The 21,141-nt window shown below is 40.4% G+C and overlaps 1 protein-coding gene across 1 annotated transcript; it reads left to right on the plus strand.

The window, feature by feature from the left end:
• Nucleotides 1–1,505: 1,505 nt before the first annotated feature.
• LOC120729232 (CD209 antigen-like protein A) lies at nt 1,506–11,446 on the plus strand. Its single transcript, XM_040024774.1, has 6 exons — nt 1,506–1,674; nt 6,755–6,844; nt 7,027–7,113; nt 7,211–7,353; nt 7,456–7,556; nt 10,346–11,446. The coding sequence occupies exons 1-6, from the start codon at nt 1,638–1,640 to the stop codon at nt 10,482–10,484; spliced, it is 597 nt and encodes a 198-aa protein (XP_039880708.1). The 5' UTR covers nt 1,506–1,637; the 3' UTR covers nt 10,485–11,446.
• The last annotated feature ends 9,695 nt before the right edge of the window (nt 11,447–21,141 follow it).

Raw genomic sequence — 21,141 nt, forward strand, 5'->3', positions numbered from 1 at the left:
ACTCGCTAAATATAGCGACAAAGTCGCTAAGTTGGCAATACTGTTAGCAGCACTGTGAAATTTCTTTTACAAAGAAGGACAAATCAGGGACTTTGCTGTGTATTAATAAATTGCTGCAACAGTGAAAACTGCTCAAGTGTGTGAACAAGAAAACCTCTGACTATGTAAAACTAACATGGTTATATTAAGATGCATTTACCAGTTTTAGCTAAAAAGGCATGTTTGTATATAGTTTGCAGATATCCGACTGAACTTTATTTCTCTGTAAGACAGTATTAGCGTACTACTACATACTAAATAATAACAATTGTAACTATATTTTGTTGCCAAGACAACAATGTGGCAGGCAGAGTACTTTGATGTGTTACTCATTAAGTAAACTTCTTGCTGTGGTTAGCACTGTAACCTCAGTTAAATTTGGCAAAGCCGTTCTGAATCAGCCATTTTACTAATAAACTGTATATGACATGAAAAGGACTGGATTTCAGTTTTCTTATAAAGAACTTTATATTATATAAGACAAACTTTTCATTCCTTTTGATCAGATTTATTGGTGATTTGTTTAAAAAAAATGCAGAAAAAGATTTTATAGGTGGCTATGTTGTTTAAACATTTTCCTTTTGTTTTAATAATCCTGGATCATTGTGGAACTCAGCAACCTTTGTATGGAAGTGTGATTGGATGCTTGTATGTGTATGTCATATCTTATATATGAATATGAACTCTATGCAGGTCTGTACACCTTATAGACCAGGGGTGGGCAACTCCAGGCCTCGAAGGCCGGTGTCCCTGCAGGTTTTAGATGTTTCCTTGAACCAACACAGCTGATTTAAATGGCTAAATTAGCTCCTCAACATGTCCTGAAGTTCTCCAGAGGCCTGGTAACGAACTAATCATGTGATTCAGGTGTGTTGACCCAAGGTGAGAGCTAAAACCTGCAGGACAGCGGCCCTTGAGGCCTGGAATTGCCCACCCCTGTTACAGACTATAGATTTAGACTATAGGTAAACAGCTACGTGCTACTATTCAAATGCACTTAAATAACTGATCATTAGTTAGTGAGAGCACTTTTATAAAAACAGAGGTTTTGCCTCTACACCCACAACTGCAGTTTGGCCCACAACAACAACCTCATCAAGTTTGCTGATGACACCACAGTAGCCCCCTAAAATATAAGCTGTTTTTACTCAGGTTTTAACATTCCAGCTTTTTAGTATAACGTTCACATCATGTCCAGTTGTGCCAATAAGTAACTGTCCACAGAAATCACTGCGAGGTAGTGAGTAGATGTCCTGTACCTGCCTCCTGGACATTCTACCAAGCCAGCTGTCTCTTACTTGAAGCAAAGGGAGTAGCTGAGTACAATAAAAACTAGTAAACTATCTCAGCATGCTGCCGTCTCATATTTAAAAGTAGATATATATGAATGTTTTTATCTTAGTGGAAATTGGAAACTGAGTTGATCTGATAAGGGAGAAGGGGTAGATGTATTCTGTGTACAGGAAGCTGTGTGCCGATGTTGTCAAAAACGGAAGAAAGAAAGATAGATGAAGGTTATTGATTAGTTCTGCATTTTCTCACTATATGCCTTTGCCATACCACAGCAAAATAAGTTTGTTCTTAAATACGAATCTGACATGGATTGTGAAAATGGAGCTGATACTTCGACCAGTAGTAAGTAAATCAATTTATTTATAAGATTTTCATGCTGTCAATGTATATGTTTTATTCTAGCTTTAAGTATGAGTTTGCACTGAAAACCCCACCTTGGTAGATATTCTTGGAATCAGGTGGAGGATTTTTTTTTTTTAAACAAACTATTAGGGAATAAACTGCATTCAAAGTTTATTTTTTCAACCACTAACACAATTAAAATTATGTAATAATTTTATTTAATAATTATAAAATATTGAATAGCTTCTTCTTTTAAAGACCTCAGTATCAGGGCTTTCTTCTTCTAAATTCAGCTAAAACTGAGGTCATTGTACTTTGCCTGAAAAAATGCAGAAATATGGTCTCTAATCTACGGAAGAGGATTAGGGCCACCGGGGCAAAAAAGTGGGCACGTCTGTTTTTTCTTTTCCAGAATTCTGAGATTAAAGTCAGAATTCTGACGTTTTTCTCAGAATTCTGGAAAAGAAAAAAAGATGTGCCCACTTTTTTTCCCCCGGTGGCCCTAATCCTCTTCCATACTAAACAGATTCTTACTCTGGATGGCATTATCTTGGCCTCGAGGAACACTGTGAGGAACCTTGGAGTCATTTTTGTCCTTCAGTGCAGGTATTAAACAAATATGTAGGGCTGATTTCTTCCATTTGCCTAATATCACTAAAATTAGAAACATCTGGTCTCAGAGTGACACTGAAAAACTAGTTCATGCATTTACTACTTCTAGGCTGGACTACTGTAGTTCATTATTATCAGGATATCCTAAAAACTTCCTGAAAAGCTTTTAGTTGATCCAAAATGCTGCAGCAACAGTACTGACAGGGACTAGAAAAAGAGAGCATATTTCTCATATATTGGCTTCCCTTCATTGGCTCCCTGTTTATTCCAGAATCTAATTCAAAATCCTTCTCCTCGCATACACGGTCTTAAATAATCAGACAAGAATAAATAGTGCCATAGGACCCCAGTAGATGATTTTTCTTTTTTTTTCCTTTCTTTTTTTTTGTTACTTTCGAACATTATAAACAATGACAGGTGGTGGATTGGCCAGATGCTGGCTGAAGTGTAATAACTAGGGCTGGGCGATATGGCCCAAAATTCATATCTCGATATCCTTTAGCTGGATGGCGATATACAATATATATCTTGATATTTCTTTAAAGCCATATAGTAGGAACAAAAAGAGAGTTCTCAGTCATGCTGTGTCCCAGATCTCACACAGGCACTTTTATTAACATACAGCGCAGATGTACATCAAAAAATTGGTCAGAAATAAATTATCAGCAATTATTAAATAATAATGCTCCATAAATAAAGTAAAACAATGTTGTTTTTGTGCATAACAAAAAGCTCACAATTGTGCAGTCAAAATGTAAACTAAAAATACGCTGAGCATAATAACAAAGACAAACAGATTTCCCAGCTGCTTTGTTCCCAAGTTCTACTGCGCGACTGACAGCCTGGAGTTTGAAATCTGCTTCGTAACCGTGTCTCTTAACAGGTACCATTTGTGGTCCTAATACACACACACAATACGGTATTATTACGGTAATATTACTCTGCAAGGCTCCTGACTACCGCAGCCGTAATGCTCCCACAATCCATCAAGCAGTGCAGCTTCGCAGCTTACCAAAGTCGCACTAAAACAGTTTTTGACAGATTGCTGCCCGCCATGTACCACATAAAATCAGTTCGCGGTCAGTAAGCACAACCAGAATTCATAAAAAAGGCGCACTGTCGATTTTTGACAAAATGAAAAGATTTTAGTGTACGGTTATAGTCGGAAAAATACGGTATACGAGTTTTGTAAGGTAGTTTGTTTCGGGGCAGAAGGCTGGAAGACTTCGCGGTCTGGGATACAGCATACAGTTTCACACACTTTTTATTTTGCACTTTATGGCGCTGTTGTAAATGGTGAAAACACTAGTACTGCTAGCTGCACGCCGTCGATGCGTTAACAAGCTAACTGCTAACGCTAACCGCAACGCTAACGTGTTATCCTCTTTGATAGCTTCTGTGTCCATCTTGTCGTTGCCTGCAGGTGAAGCAATGGGGGAGGGGGAGTTGTGTTCAGTGAAGGAGAGAGGCGAGGCAGAGTAACTTTGCGTAGAGACAATAGTGGACGAAAGAGAGACAAACTTGCGGTTCCACAAGTATAATTATAACGTAACATAGACTATATTTTCACATCTCATATCTCGTCTAAAAATATATCAATGTATTAAAAATCTCAATATTACGGAGCCCTGCAGGGGACATGGGAGAAAAAAAAATTAAGACGGACTTTTGCGAGATCTCGCAAAACAAACTCGGGATCTCGCAAAACTTTTGCGAGATCTCGCAAAACAAACTCGGGATCTCGCAAAACTTTTGCGAGATCTCGCAAAAGTTTTAGCCGCATTCTTCGGATGCCGGCTCGAAGCCGACCGGGAGGTCAAAGCACAATGTGCCGGGAAAGCGGTGTTCCTCCCGGCTGTATTAAACTTTTGCGAGATCTCGGAAAAGTTTTGCGAGATCCCGAGTTTGTTTTGCGAGATCCCGAGTTAGTTTTGCGAGATCTCGCAAAAGTCCGTCTTAATTTTTTTTTCTCCCATGTCCCCTGCGGGGCTCCGTACAATATATCACCCAGTCCGAGTAATAACTTTCCCTCATCCACCCATCAGGTGGATGAGGGAAAGGGGAGGCAGGAGGAGGAAAGACCCGAGGCGGCCGCTGGCCCGAGTGTCAGGTGAACTTCAGGTAAGAAGTTATGACCTGCAGTCTATCTGGATCAGATATAAACCAAGTTTAGGTGTAGTCATAGCTGGACTGGCGATTGGGCATACCGGGCATTTGCCCGGTGGGCCGATGGTGATTTTTCGTTGTTATGGGCCGATGATTTTTTTTTTTTTTTTCTGGTAACGGTATAAACAATGAAAGGTGGTGGATTGGTCAGATGCTGGCCGGTGTGTAAAAATAACTCAGTTGTTTGGTGGTGGCTATTGCGGAGCTTCCACAGATTCAGTAACATTAGCAAGTGGTGGAGGACAGCAGGTGGATGAGAGAAAGGGGAGGCAGGAGAAGGAGAGACCCGAGGCAGCCGCTGGCCCGAGTGTCAGGTGAACTGAACTTCAGGGAAGAAGTTATGACCTGCAGTCTATCTGGGTCAGATATGAACCAAGTTTAGGTGGAGTTTATTTTCGTTGTGCTGACTTTTTACAGTCAGTTACAATAACTCGTACTGCGTACTAGCTAGCATGACGGAGTTTCTATACAGCTGGGTGGGTGCTATGATGTTACTGATAGTGAACTTTATTTTATTCATAAGGTTAGTTAGTAGAGTTGCCAACCGTCCCGTAAAAAGACGGAATCGTCCCGCATTCAGAGAAAATATTACGCGTTTCGTATTGAGCTGAAAAGGAACACAGTTTGTCCTGTACTTCACTAGGATGGAAAAAGACACAAAGCTGGATTTATTCTGTCTTTACGCTGTCAGCTGCCTCCTCTTCATTCATTCTTTCCCCTCCCTCTCCTGTTTCTACTTCAATTAATATGATCATGAAACTGATCAATGATCAGCTGATCAGCTTTTCTCTCTTGTTTATCGCCCACTTTGCGCCAGAAAGAGGAAACCAGCGGATGTCGCGTTAAACAACAGCAGCATGTTTAAGCTTGATCAGCTGTTGTTAGAATTTATTTAATATTAATTTCAAGTATCAGCTGATGTTTGCTGGAGCCACAGCTGCAAAAAAGCTGCTGGTCATGATATGGTTTGGATTTGTGGTGAGAGGGAAACATGAAGATGGATCCAGGAGATGTCCTTACTGAATCATCAGAGCTGAACCGGTGATGGACAAACGGGTTCACCTTTTAGGTTACATGAATGAGTTAAAGGGAAGTTATGAACTGTTTCTGAGAGACAAATAACACCAGGATCCTTTTTTACGCTGACAGCTGGTAACTGTGCAGGGGCGGATCTAGCAAAGTTTTGCCAGGTTTTGCCAGGTAGGGCATTAACAGGGAAAAGGGGGCACAAAGAAATACGTTCTTATTCTCATTTAAAATGTCTCGCTTTCATTAAATAATTATCTGAAGATTACAACCAAAGTTTTTATCTGACGTAAAATGTATAGAAATCATACATATACCACCAAGACAGTGTACATCACTTTCACAACAGCGTCTGTTTTCATTCAAAGGCTTTATAGCTTTTCCTATAATACCTGGGGTGCCGGTCTCTAGTCAAAATGCCCAGGCCAATTTTTTGTCCCAGTCCAGCCCTGGGTGTAGTTTATTTTCGTTGTGCTAAGTTTTTACTGTCAGTTACAATAACTCGTACTGCGTACCAGCTAGCACGACGGAGTGTGCAGCTGGGTGGGTGCTACAATGTTACTGATAGTGAACTTTATTTTATTCATACGGTTAGTAGTTGCTAACCGTCCCGTAAAAAATGGTATCGTCCGGTGTTCAGAGAAAATACTACGCGTTTTCAGCGGCCTCTACTGAAAAACCAGGAAATAAACAGAGTCAATATTTTGGCCCGCTGGTCTCATCCCTACAAGCCACAGCTGTCAGCATCCTTATTGACTTTGCCACCCTGCCCCCTGTGTTTCAGATTACCTGGTGTCACAGATTAACTGGTGTTGTTCAAACAGATGTGTCGTAGACTTGCTTTTCGAGGAGCCGCTACTGACAATCCAGGAAATGAATGCAGTCAATATTCCATCTTTAAATATACATTTCTAAGATGGTTTTTTAAACCTGTGATCTGTGCAATCTTTATGGTTTAGCACACCAACTAATGCTCTTTTATCAGTCTGCTAATACACATCTGGTAAGAGATACAGATGCATAAAAAGTCACACCAAATGATTCCTGAACAGTTCTTACCCTACAAATGTAACCACACTGAACTCAAAAACCACTAAACCCATTTGTACTTTCTCTTTATTTATCCCTCAATACATTTTTTATTCTCATGTTGGTGTTTATAGTATTATTATTATGCATGAGTCCATATCCTGGCAGTGCAGCATAATTTTCATTTTACATTCTGATATAATGACAATAAATGTAATTTTCTTATCTGTTTGATTCCTGCACACAGAAAGAAAACTCTGCAGACTGGTTGCTTTGAGCTTTGCACTTCTGTGTATTCTTCAAGCTACACTCAACATTTCACTGCGACTGCCTTTTTGTGAGTCAATTTACATTTTCTTTGTAATGTGACCATAAATTCACCATCTGAATAATATAAGAACAGAATGACAGAGAATTACTGTTACAGTTTGAAGAATTGCAATGAATTTAACTTGAATCAGGTTCATTCATGTGGCACTCTGGTGGTGTAGTTACTTAAGGAAATGTTTGCTCTTACAGACAGTTCTGATACAACAACAACACCAGATTGTGAGGCCATTATTAAAAACTTGACTAAAGAAGAAGACATTAAAATGAATGAATTAGGTGAGTGTAACGCTAAACAGTATTATCATTATTATCATTGCTGTTTGTTATTTTCTTGAGCATAATTTTGAAGGTTCAGTTTTACTGTCCTTTGCAGCTCGCTATATCCAACAAGGATGGATATACTTCAAACACAGTTTATATTACGTTTCATCTACTGAAAACACCTGGAATGACAGCAGAGAGGACTGTCTGCAGAGAGGGGCAGACCTGGTGATTATCAACAGCAGAGAGGAACAGGTACAGTATATAGGAGCAAAATCTGTTTCTGAGACACAAAGACAAAAGTGTAAAACTCAGATGTATTTTATATTATTGTTCATTTCTTTTTCTGTGAATAAGAACTTCATAAGAGAGTTTAAAAATCGGACATGGATTGGACTGACTGACGCAGAAAAAGAACAGACATGGAAATGGGTGGATGGGACTACACCTACCATCAGGTTTCACACTTTATGTTTGTTACATGACTCTTTCATAAATTATTATTGGTAACTTGCATTTTAAGATAAAGTGTAGGTGTAAATTCTTGTCCTTGTGTGTAGGTGTTTGTTCAGTACGGTGGCCCCTAGAGACAAAGCACGTACAAACTCCAAAACACTTGCAAACTCCAAAACACTTGCAAACTCCAAAACACTTGCAAACTCCAAAACACATGCAAACTCCAAAACACTTGCAAACTCCAAAACACATGCAAACCCCAAAACACAACGGAAGTGCTCCAGGACGCTAGGGGCAGTGTTGAGCTCGATTTGCAAAATAAACGGCAAGTGTGTCTGTATGGGACAGTGTAGTCTCCGTCGCGCTTCCCAGGTTGCCTAGCAACCATGATACTAACCGCTGGAAACGTGTCATACAACTTGGCTTGACAGAAATGAAGGAGAACATATTTTGTTCATTTGTTTGTTTGTTTCTATAAGAGCTTTGTGTGATTTGATAAGTATCTGAGGCTGAGACCACAGGACAGTAAAACATGATTTTTGGGCTTCATTTCTGTACTGAACAGTCATTTAAGATTAGTTAGTAAATAACAATTAGCTAATGTTGTTCATGAGACTAAAGTCATATCACTTTGGTAATGTAAATATAATATGGCCAATATTATAGTTATTATATTAATCATTATTGGCTATTACAGCAGTGAACATGAACTCATGTCAAATACTGAGCCTCAGTACAGATTCAAGTTGCAGTTATTTATGTCTTATCACCTTAAATCTTCACTCAAAGACAAGTATCTTTGACAGTGCATATATAGGTGTATCATATATAAGAGACAAATGTTGTTCCTTCAGTATGTTGGCATTACTAAATTTGGCTCATTGCTTACATATATTTATAAAAAGAAAATGTACGAGCTGTGATAACTGTTTCTGATAAAATGAAGAGTAGACTGATATATTAAATATTCCTTTATTGGGTGTGAAAATCAGACCATGTCATAACTGCTTTAAGTCATACAGAATAGATATCAGAGCCTTAAACAGGCTGACTTCTGCTAAATGGGTCAAACTGGGCAGAAAGTCTACAAACACATAACATCCTTATAGAATGTGATGTAACACTATAGATCAACTTACCTCAGAATATATAAAGCATATAAACAATTACAGCAATATGATGCAACAAACACAGCAGTGCTAATAATCCAAAATACTCAAAGCTTCATAGAACTGAAACAAACATTTATTTTTAGCTCCATTCTGCTGCTCATACATACTTTAGGTTTCTGAATATTAAACTTGTTGCTGCCTTTCATAGTGTGTAACTTGAAGGCCCTGAGTACTTTCTCCCACACTGAAAACACTGGAATGATACAATTACTTGAACATTACCTAATAAGACTGATTCAGGACAGAAAATTAGTTATTTAAACTTTCCTAGCAGTCCTTCACAAACAGGGAACAGTCTGTCTATTCTCTCCATCTGTCAGCTGCTGCTGGCTCTTCCTCCTCCTCTTCCTCACACACTGCTGAGTTTGTCCTGGTGGATCATCAGGGGTGCAAAGCCTCACAGATGATGTGCAGCAGTGGGTCCCTCAGTCTGTCCTCACTCTGGACACTTGCAGTTGTCACACATGGAAATCAAATGTGTGATAAGCTGCAGGATTCAAACACAAGTGTGACTTATTAATGAATGTTCATACTTTTATTACACAATCAGAGAGAAAGAAAAAGAGAGAGAGTGCAGGACAGACAGACAGGTGACAGTCTCAGGTGTATACACTGCTACAAAACAGCACAAAAGAAGGAGGATTGTGTTATTACGAAACAAGAAGAGTTCCCAGATGGTACAGTGGACACATGTGTGACTCCTGTGATTAAAGCATCTTTCTTTCAGCTTAACGAGTGAACCGTCAGCTCGTTCAAACACGTTAAAGTCTGTTTGGCTCGACACCACCGAACAGAGGCAGCAATATAACATAGCTAACATTAACAGTGCAGTGAATCCTGCTTGTGCCGTGATATTCAGGACTGCAAACCGAGCAGCATCACTAACTTTCAGCTTGTTGTGTTTGTGGATATATGACTGACTTTAATTATCCATAAATCATCACATTCTCTGTAAGATTAAAGTCAACTATTGAACGGCGTATATTTTGAAGGAAAGGCTTTAAAACCAAGTTAGTACAAACATCGCTAATGTCACATAACTTTCCCGACATGTGGCCAACAGTAATGTTTTAATGTTCTTCATTATAAAAACATTTGCGCATAAATAAGTGACATAATATTCAGTACTTACTTCTGAAAGTTTACTCTTCGTCCGCTCGCTTCCGCCGCTTTTTTTCGGCAAAATTATCCACACCACCGCTGCGCTATGAAGTCTGGGATATGTTGGGCCATGAAGGCTACACCGACCCATCCTTAAAATTCTGCGAAATTAATGGCGCATTTGAGGGCCGCATTTCGAGCAGCCTTGGTCGTATCGCTGTGACGTAATCGGCCTTAAAATGCGGCCTTTAAGGCTGCAGACCCCAAATCCGGTCATTGGTACTTCCTGGCTTGTGTAGTTACTAGGTAACAAAAGCTCAACACTGCCCCTAGCGTCCTGGAGCACTTCCGTTGTGTTTTAGAATTTGCAAGTGTTTTGGGGTTTGCATGTGTTTTGGAGTTTGCAAGTGTTTTGGAGTTTGCATGTGCTTTGTCTCTAGGGGCCACCGTAGTTCAGTATACCATGACTTCAGTGTCAGTATAAAATGGTTAGTCTTTTTTTCTGTTTTTGTGTTCAGCTTCTGGTACATCGGCGAGCCTAACAATGTTGATGGAGGTGAAGATTGTGGAGAAATCTATTTCTATAAAAGAGAAAACTCCTGGAATGATGCACCATGTGGCAGAAAAAATGTCTGGATTTGTGAAAAAAATTTATAGATAATTTAACCCACCAGAAAATATTAAGATGTAAAATCATGACAAATAAATGTAGTCATATAATATCACCATTCATTTCAGGTAGTCAGCTGATTTTAAGTGAAAGCAGAGAGGCAGAAGAAAAGACAACCAACATAATACTTTGTTTATAAAGTTGGTGTGCAGGCTGTTGTCTGTATGTTATACACAGAAAAATATTTAAATACTGTTCAAATTATGTGATTATCTTCTTTTTATACATATAAAATTTACCTCTGTTCCAGAGTTTTCTGCCATAAGTGGTACAAAAACGTTCCATAAATGTGTTGGCAGCACTGATTTGCTTCGAGCAAACATAATCATGTGTGTTTGCAAATAATATCAAAAATACTTTATTCATTACATTATAACAGCAAGAACTGTTTCTCGAGTTATGTGTGACAACATGAGCCTGGTTACTGGAAAACAAGTAAATGACTTCAATAGTTTGGAAACTAAATGAGAAAAATGCAAATACCCATGTGGAAGATTGTCACAGTTACCATTTTTTAAGGGTGCCAGAAAAAAACCAAATTATTTGTAAAAAGAATGATGTGAAGTTGTCTGACTGCTTGTATTCAGTGCCATTTTGTTATTACCACATATACTTCATTAAAAGGCCTGGAATCGCTTTTTCTTATTAAAAAACCCATTGCCATTTTACATGCAACATCTGTTTATGTTTAATGATCTACAGAATTATGAAAACAGCACACATAGCATTACAACAGGTAATCATGTACAGGTACTCAGAATTCTCACAGCCAGAAGGCATGCATGTGGTTACGTTAATTAGGTTGGTGATTCTAAATGTAAATAAGTACAAGCGAGCATATTCTTAGTATGGATATAAGCCTTTATCGTTTGTTTGTTTGTTTGTTCATTTATTTCAAACATGCAAACAATATACAGGTAGATTTAATAAAGAAGATAAGAGAGAGAAAAAAATACTAAACAAAAGTCAATACATTTCAATATTGCTACCGTTCTGATTCATTTACATGTTGAAAGGGAGTGGTGCCACTAGCAGCAGCAATTAGACAGAATTCAGTAATTAAGGGCATAAAATGCAAGAACGTGGAGCATAAAATCAGCCTTTATGTGGATGATATGTTACTCTTTCTCCAAAATTCACAAACCAATATCTCTGGGGTGATTGAATTGATAAACTCTTTTGCAAGAATATCAGATTACTCAATTAACTGGTCAAAATCTACAGTCCTACCGATTAATTGCTCCCTCCATAATTCCTCTTCTACACCACTGCAATCGGGAAATATAAAATATTTAGGTATTAATGTTTCTCCCAAGCTTGCAGATCTAACTAAATTAAACCATATCCCACTTTTAAAGAAGGTAGAAGATGATCTGGCTAGGTGGAAATGTCTACCCATATCACTCATGGGAAGGGTTGCCGCTATAAAAATGATGTCTTACCAAAAATAAATTATTTATTCTCAATGATCCCAACTAAACCGCCACAAGATTGGTTCAGATCTCTAGATTCATGTATGTCCAAATTCCTTTGGAAAAATAAACCCCCACGTATAAGCTTAAAAACACTACAAAAGACCAAGGATAAAGGAGGACTAGAACTACCTAACTTTCAGCACTACTTCTTAGCCAACAGGCTTCAGTTTATCTCAGGATGGCTAAAACATACCCTCTTAGATGAACCTTGGCTAGATGTAGAACAAGCACTTTGCAATAATCTAGAGATCTCAGACCTAACATTTATCAGCTCAAACATCCAACGACATGAATACTTTAAAAGCATCAACATCAGCTCTTCTCTGACAGCATGGTGGGAGTTTCTAAAATTGACGGTGTCTTCATTAATCCCATGCAAACATACACCTATCTGGAACAACCCTGACATATTACAAAACAATAATATGATAAACTTTTCAGATTGGAGTGGTAAAGGAATCAAATATTTAGAACATATATATATATGTATATATATATATATATATATATATATACACATATATGTATACACACATATATGTATACACACATATATATGTACACACATATACATATATCACTGACTTTCAGCTTGTTGTGTTTGTGAATATATGACTGACTTTAATTATTAAACATTCGCACATAAATAAGTGACGTCATATTCAGTATTTTTGACAGTTCACTCTTCGGCCACTCCATCTTATTAGGGAAATTCCATATACATAAATGTAAATTTCAAAACTCAACCCCATCATTTAATTTGTTTTTGATTGAAATTAAATATTACTTAAACTCTCTTAAATTAACTTCCAATAAAGAAGGTTTATCATTGATTGAAATTCATTCAGAAATTTTTAAGGAATGAGCTGTCACAACTTTCAAGTACAAAGTTGTTATGAAGTCTGTCACATTCCCCCCCCCTTTTTTTCTTTTTTTTATGCTTTATTTATTTATCCTTCTTATTTCATTGTACTGTATATTGTTACTGTTATTTGCCTTGTATGTCTACTGTACAAACTGAACTGGAATGACTGACTGTTCGCTTTATAAGTTCAATAAAGTCTGGAAGGAAAAAAAAACCTCTTCGGCCGCTCCCTTCTGCCGTATTTTGCGGCAAAATTATCCACACCCACCGCCGCGCTATGAATTGTGGGATATATGGGACCACGAAGCGTGCACCGGACCACGCTTGATACTTGGGGAAATCGACGGCGCATTTGGAGTATGCATTTGAAGTACACTTCGAATTGGGACAGCCGTCGTCGCGTAGCGGTGACGTAACCGCACTTGAAATGCGTACTTCAAGCATGCAGACCCTGAATTGGGACACAGCCTATGACCTATGAGCGCTTTGGCACGGGTGAGGTGCTCAAGGCAGCACCGCTGCTTGTTGAGAGTAAGAGCGATACGCGTTTGCACGTCAAAAAGTCGTCATAAATAAGTCTCCAATAATACCAGAAAAAGTCGCCAGATTTGTCGCTAGTCACTTTTTAGAAAAAAAGTCGCTAAAGGGGTCTGAAAACTCGCTAAATATAGCGACAAAGTCGCTAAGTTGGCAACACTGTCCGACACTAGTCTTTCCTTCTGTCTTACAGTTATATTGGCGGTTGGCAAACAAGTGAAAGGTGCATTACCGCCACCAACTGGTATGGAGTATGGTCTGGAACGACGCCCAAAAAAAAAAAAAAAAAAAATTCTCAAATCCTGCCAAACAGGTTCCCCTCTTTTAAAAACTGAAATAAGGCCTGATAACTTTTACTTCCCGATTCCTTCCGCAACAACTCAACCAGATCCAGTTTGATTTTTAGGTTACAAAGAGTTTGAATCAAATGTCTCCTCTCAACCTGATACCTCTGACACTGCAACATGACATGTTCTATAGTTTCCTCTACCCCACAGTAATCACATTTGCCAGTACTATGTTTCCCAATCATGAATAACGTATTATTCAAGCCAGTATGTCCAAATCTCAGTCTGGATATGATCACCTCCTCCCTCCTAGTCCGTCCTGCATTCCTCATTCCTCCCACCCTCCTTTGAATCTTATACAACCATCGTCCCTTCCTTTCCTCCTCCCACTGCTTTTGCCATCTTGCTCTCATATCTTGTCTTACCATACTCCTTATCTCTGCTTGGCCAAAACTAACAGCCATGTCAACCACCCCATGTTTTACGGCCTCCTTTGCTACTCTATCTGCCTTTTCATTTGCCCACACACCATAGTGTGCTGGCACCCACAAAAACACGACAGCAAGTCCCATCATGCGTATCCGGAAAAGTGACTGCTGAATTTCCGCCAAAACATCTGCTCTACTGTCTGAGTGATTATGCTGTAGACTGACCAACGATGAACTTGAATCAAATGATAGCATGTAAAGGTCTCACGTCCTCCACCCACTGAACAGCCAATAATATTGCGATCATTTCCCCAGTGTACACAGAAAGCCCATCACTAATCCTTCTACCCATTTCCACCGAAAACTCTGGGACCACGACTGCAACACCAGTTTGACCAGTTGTGTTCTTCGAGGCGTCTGTATATATTTGAACATAACTATAATATTGGTCAATGCAAACCTGTACCGCATGAGAGTTCAAAGGAAATGCCCTATCCTCATTCTTCTTGTTCAACAATGTTAAGTCTACCGTAGCACCAGGAAGTAGCCATGGAGGTACTGCCGGTAACGGCACTCTGTGACTAATGTCTAACTGATCCAGATTAACTGCTGTCGCTTGTCTCCCCACAATCCATCCAAAGCTCTTCTTTTCCCTCCTTTCTTTCTCCCAGCAAGGCTTAAGTACTTCATGCGTTGGGTGATCCTGCCCGTGGCCCTGTAAATTAGCCCAATAATTAAGTGTGAGCTGCTCCCTTCTCAGTCCCAACGGCATCTCTCCCATCTCCACCTGTAAAGCTGCTGTTGGAGTTGTTTTAAATGCACCTGTGCAAATTCGTAGTGCCTGATACTGAATATGGTCTAACTTTACCAGAGTTGTGTCTGCTGCTGAGTTATATGCTACACACCCATAATCCAACAGTGATCTGACCAACCCGGTGTATATGGCCCTCAAAGACATTCTATCCGCTCCCCAGTCCCTCCCAACTAAACATCTCATTATGACACTAGTCTTCTATCAGGTAGCTCCTAAAGAACACTTCTGAAGAAAGTATCTGATGAGTAACAGGTGTGCCAGGTTCAGTGACTCACTGCCCCGCCTACCTATACAAAAAGGGAGGTACCAAAAAAAAAAAAACACATACAGACAAAAACACCACATAACCAGAACCCAACTCCTAACACCATTTAGTTTTCCCAGTTTAGGTTTGTTCAGTAGCTTCTCTCTTCTCATTTTCTGTTTTTGTCATTCTGCCACTTGTAAATAAACTCTCACTCATATTATCAGTCATTGCCTGAATTTTGGGCCCTTTTCCTCCAACACCACATGACTCCAAAGTATGTTTCAGCATTATGGCGTGGGTATGTGTGGCTGCCAGCAAAATGAGGCCACTAGAATTTATTGATGATGTAAGTGCTGAAAGAAGCAGTAGAATAAATTGGGAAATGAACAGATCTCTCTGCTCACATTCAGCCAAATGTTGCAACACTGATCGGACAGCACTTCACAGTACAAATGGATATTGCAGAAGAACCTCAAGACTTTTTCATAACAAAGAAATGAGATATTCCTTAATGGCCATTCAACCCAACAGTGCATGGTATTCCATTATTAATTACAAAAGCGAATGCAGAAAGAGCCACAAACAAGCAGCATTTGAAGGTGGCTCCATTAAAGGTCTAATTGAGGAAAAACATTTGATGACGTCCTTGACTTTTAGACTTCATTTAGTCATGGCTGCAAAGTTTCTTCATCCAAGTATTAAAAAAAAACCTTTATATTTAAATGTATCTTTTCCCATTGCCAATGTGAGGAATCTTGGAGTCATTAAACAAATAGGCACCAGCGGGGATGTAACGTGCCGCTTAAGCTGCGAGGCGTGAAAAATGGGATTGACCTTCATAGCTGTTGGAAGCTGTAGACGATAAGTAACCGGGTTGTTTATTTACTCATGGCTGCAAAGGTTCTTCATCCAAGTATTTAAAACAATCTTTATATTTAAATGTATCTTTGTTTTCAGCATTAACACTGTCAGGAATTTTGGAGTCATTCAACAAATATGTAGGGCTCTTTCTTCCATTTGCACAATATCTATAAAATTAGAAACATCCTGTCTCAGAGTGACGCCGAAAAACTGGTTCATGCATTTACTTCTTCTATGTTCGACTACTGTAATTCATCATTATCAGGATGTCCTATAAACTTCCTGAAAAGTGTTTGATTTGATTCAAACTGCTGCAGCAAGAGTACTGACAGGGAATAGAAAGAGAGAGCATATTTATCCTGTGTTGGCTTCCCTTCATTGGCTCCCTGTTAAATCCAGAATCAATTTCAAAATCCTGTTCCTCACATACAAGGTCTTTTATAATCAGGGCTCATCTCATCTTAATGACCTTATAGTAACATGTCACGCTATTAGAGCACTTCACTGTCAGACTTCAGGCCTACTTGTTGTTCCTAGAGTTTTTAAAAGTAGAATGGGAGGGAGAGCTTTTGATTTTCAGGCCCCTCTTCTGTGGAACCAGCTTCCAGTTTGGATTCAGGAGACAGACACTATCTCTACTTTTTAGATTAGGCTTTAAACTTTACTTTTTGCTAAAGCATATAGTCAGAGCTGGATCAGGTGACCCTGATACCTCCCTTATTTATGCTGCAATAGGTGTAGGCTGCAGGGGAATTCCCATGATGCATTTAGTGTTTCTTCTTTAGTCACTTTTCCAACCCACTATGTGTTTATACACTTCTCTGTATTTAATTATTAGTTATTATTAATCTCTGGCTCTCTTTCAGAGCAAGTATTTTGTCCCGTTTTTCTCCCCTCACCCCAACTGGTGGCGGCAGATGGTCGCCCCTCCCTGAGCATGGTACTGTTGGAGGTTTTTTCCTGTTAACAGGGAATTTTTCCTTCCTACTGTTGCCAACAATACTACACTCAAAAGGATGTAACAATGGCAGTTTATTTGACTTATGATTACAGTTATCAATTTTTGAACACTTTTGGACAATTCAGTGTTTAAATAATGGTGCAAGTAATGGTCAAGTTGCAGATTTCAGCATCAGTGATGTTGAGATCTGAAACTTGACATGACAAACATACACCCTAAGACTATCTTTAGGATAAAGAACAACCAGTTCTAGAAGTGATGATGTGGCACAAACAGTACAGATGTCAACATCAGAGGTGTACTTATAAGTGACTTAGGAGTGAGCAATGAATATACCAGATGCCCTTTATCCAGTCATTCTCCTTATGTATGGACATTGCTTGTGGTGTAAAGTGTCCAAAGTATTAATACTCTTTGCTGACGATACAAACATCTTCTGCTCTGGTGATGATATGCAGAATTTATTGGAGGATATGACTAATGAAATAAGTAAAGTGAAGTTCTGGCTTGATAAAAACAAATTATCATTAAATTTGAATAAATCTAAACTTATGTCATTTGGAAATAGTAGTTTAAATACTAATGCTAAGATTCAAATAAATGGTGTTGATATTGAAAGAGTCAGTGAAAATAAATTTCTGGGGGTAATAATAGATGAAAAACTTAACTGGAGGCCTCACGTAAGATACATTCATTCCAAAGTATCACAAAGCATTGCAATACTAAACAAGGCAAAGCAGGTATTAGACAGAACATCACTTCATATTCTCTACTGTTCACTGATTTCACCATACATAAGCTATTGTGCAGAGGTCTGGGGCAACAACTATAAAACCACATTGCCTTCACTTTTTACTCTTCAAAAAAAAGCAGTTCGAATCATCCACAGTGCAGGTTATAGGGAACATACAAACTCACGATTTTTGCAGTCTGAAATATTGAAAATTGTCGATCTAGTGAAATTCCAAGCAGCACAAATTCTATTCAAAGCAAAAAATAAAGAACTGCCAGGTAATATTCAGAGTATGCCTTTTTGAAAGAAGTTATAATTTAAGGGGTTTTTTGTAACTTCAAAACAGGGAAGGTGCGTACTACAAGAAAAAGCTTTTGTGTTACTGTGCATGGAGTGAAACTGTGGAACAGTTTGAATATGGAATTAAAGCAATGTCCAAACATAAAACAGTTCAAAAGGAGATATAAAAATGTGATTTTCTCGAACTATAAAGACAAGGGAAATATTGAAATTAAGTGAATATCTCTATTTAAAAAATTTCATGATGTGATATTATAGTATATAGTATATATTATATCAGAAATCTGTTCACTATTTTTATTACAGATTATATCAGTAAGGAAGCTGACTAAAAGAGTAACGTCACAACAATATGATTGGTCACTTGCAATATTGAACGTGGAATAACATTTTCATGATGATCTGGGAACAACACCAACACGACGATATCAGATCATCCGCGTTTACGTCTTTGTGTGGAATCCGTGTACCTGCTCTCATTTACTGTTTGGTGGTTGTTGAAAAAGTTTTCTGAGCTTTAACCTGAGATTATGAGATTCTGGCAAAATACATTTATATTTAAAAGACGATTCAGGATTTAAATTATGTAAGATGTAAGATGGCGCCGGTGAGGTCGGCTGCCGTCACGACTGCTCCGACCACTTTTTCTTTGTCTTTGTTTTTTAAGTTAGTTTTCAGCGTTTCTAAATCGGCAAAACCATCACCATTGGGTACATTAGGTATGACAGTGACACTCTTGTTTCTATTGGTATACAATGTACTCACAATTCGAAGTTTTTAACTCCGGACCCGAGCTGGCCGAGTGAGATCTCGAGGGAGAACAAAGAGAAGCGGCGGCGGCCTAGAGGGAAGCGAGCCGGCGTCAGGAACAGGCTGAGAGCTCGTGCACACCGCACACCTCTGCCTAGCATCCTGCTCGCCAACGTCCAGTCACTGGAGAACAAGCTTGACGACCTCAGGGCCAGGGTAAAGTTCCAGAGAGACATTCGGGACTGCAATCTCCTCTGCTTCACCGAGACATGGCTGAACCCAGCGGTGCCGGACCACGCCATCCAGCCGGCCGAGTTCTTCTCGGTTCACCGCATGGACAGGACACGGGACTCGGGGAAGTCAAGGGGAGGCGGCGTGTGTTTAATGGTGAACAACAACTGGTGCAACAGTGCGAACGTTGTTCCTCTCACACGCTCCTGCACACCAAATCTGGAACTACTGTCCATCATGTGTCGTCCTTTTTATCTACCTCGGGAATTTACATCGGTCATTGTAAGTGCCGTTTATATTCCACCACAAGCGGACACGGTCACCGCCTTATGCGAGCTGCATGAGGCACTCACACAGCACCAGACACAACACCGGGACGCTGCGCTTATTGTAACGGGGGACTTTAATAGCGCCAACCTCAAACGCGCAGCGCCGAACTTTTATCAACACATCACCTGCCCCACCAGAGGTGAAAGGACACTGGACCACTGCTACACTATGGTCAAGGACGGCTACAAGGCACAATCCCGCCCCCCGTTTGGCAAATCTGATCACGCCGCCATTTTCCTCATGCCAAAATACAAACAAAGGCTGAAACAGGAAGTTCCGGTTCAGAGGAAGGTCGCGCGCTGGACGGACCAATCGGTGGCCGCGTTACAGGACGCACTCGATGACGCAGACTGGGGCATGTTCAGGAACAGCTCCGACGATGACGTCAACGTGTTTACGGAAGCGGTTGTGGGATTCATCGGGAAACTAGCAGATGATACCGTGGAGACAAAGACTATCACAACGTTTCCCAACCAGAAGCCGTGGGTGGATAAAACCATCCGCGACGCTCTGAGATCCCGCACCGCTGCCTACAACACGGGACTCATGACGGGGGACATGGACCCGTACAAAGCCGCGTCATATAACGTGCGGAGGGCGGTGAAAGAGGCGAAGCAGCGCTACGGGAGGAAACTAGAGTCACAACTCCAACAGAGTGACTCTAGGAGCCTGTGGCGGGGACTAAGGACAATAACGGACTATAAAGCACCAACAACCGGTATGACGAACGCGGCCGTGACTCTGGCAGACGAGCTGAACTCTTTCTATGCTCGCTTCGAGGCTGCAGCTAAGGTCTCCAACAATGCTAGTGTTAGCGGCGCTAACGGCTGCAGACAGGAAGATGCTGCCAGCACCGGAAACGTGCTCGTCATCTCCGAGCATGAAGTAAGGAGAGCCTTCAAGAGAGTGAACACCAGGAAAGCAGCAGGACCAGACGGCATCCCAGGTCGTATCCTAAGAGACTGCGCATACCAGCTAGCTCCTGTGTTCACTGAGATATTCAACATCTCTCTATCTCAGTCGGTGATCCCCACATGCTTCAAAGAGTCCATCATTGTTCCTGTCCCGAAGAAACCCCACCCTGCTTCTCTCAATGACTATCGCCCTGTAGCCCTCACCTCAGTAGTGATGAAGTGCTTTGAACGCCTGGTCAGAGACTTCATCATTTCTTCACTACCAGACACACTGGACCCACTACAGTTCGCTTACCGTCCAAATCGTTCCACAGACGATGCCATCTCTCATCTCCTCCACACATCACTCACTCACTTGGACACTAGAAGGGGGAATTATGTTAAAATGCTCTTCATAGACTACAGCTCTGCATTTAACACCATAATTCCCTCCACACTCACCACCAAGCTGGAGCATCTGGGACTCAGCTCATCTATGTGTCAGTGGATCTCCAACTTCCTAACTGGCAGACCACAGGCAGTAAGGATGGGCGGACATGTCTCAGCCTCCACCACTCTCAGCACTGGAGCCCCCCAGGGGTGTGTTCTGAGCCCCCTGCTGTACTCTTTGTACACATATGACTGTGTGGCCACTACCAGCTCCACCACCATCATCAAGTTTGCTGACGACACCGTCGTGGTGGGCCTGATCTCTGATAACAACGAGACGGCCTACCTGAAGGAGATTAGGAATCTGGAGAACTGGTGCCAGAGGAACAACCTCCTTCTAAACGTCAGTAAGACAAAGGAGCTGATAGTGGACTTCAGCACAAAGCAGGAGAGGAACTACCAGACCCCCGTCATCAACGAGTGCCCAGTGGAGAGAGTGGACAGCTTCAAATACCTCGGAGTTCACATCACGCAGGACCTAG

This window comes from Simochromis diagramma, unplaced genomic scaffold (genome assembly GCF_900408965.1).
Source record: "Simochromis diagramma unplaced genomic scaffold, fSimDia1.1 OVJJ01000302.1, whole genome shotgun sequence".
Lineage (NCBI taxonomy): Eukaryota > Metazoa > Chordata > Actinopteri > Cichliformes > Cichlidae > Simochromis > Simochromis diagramma.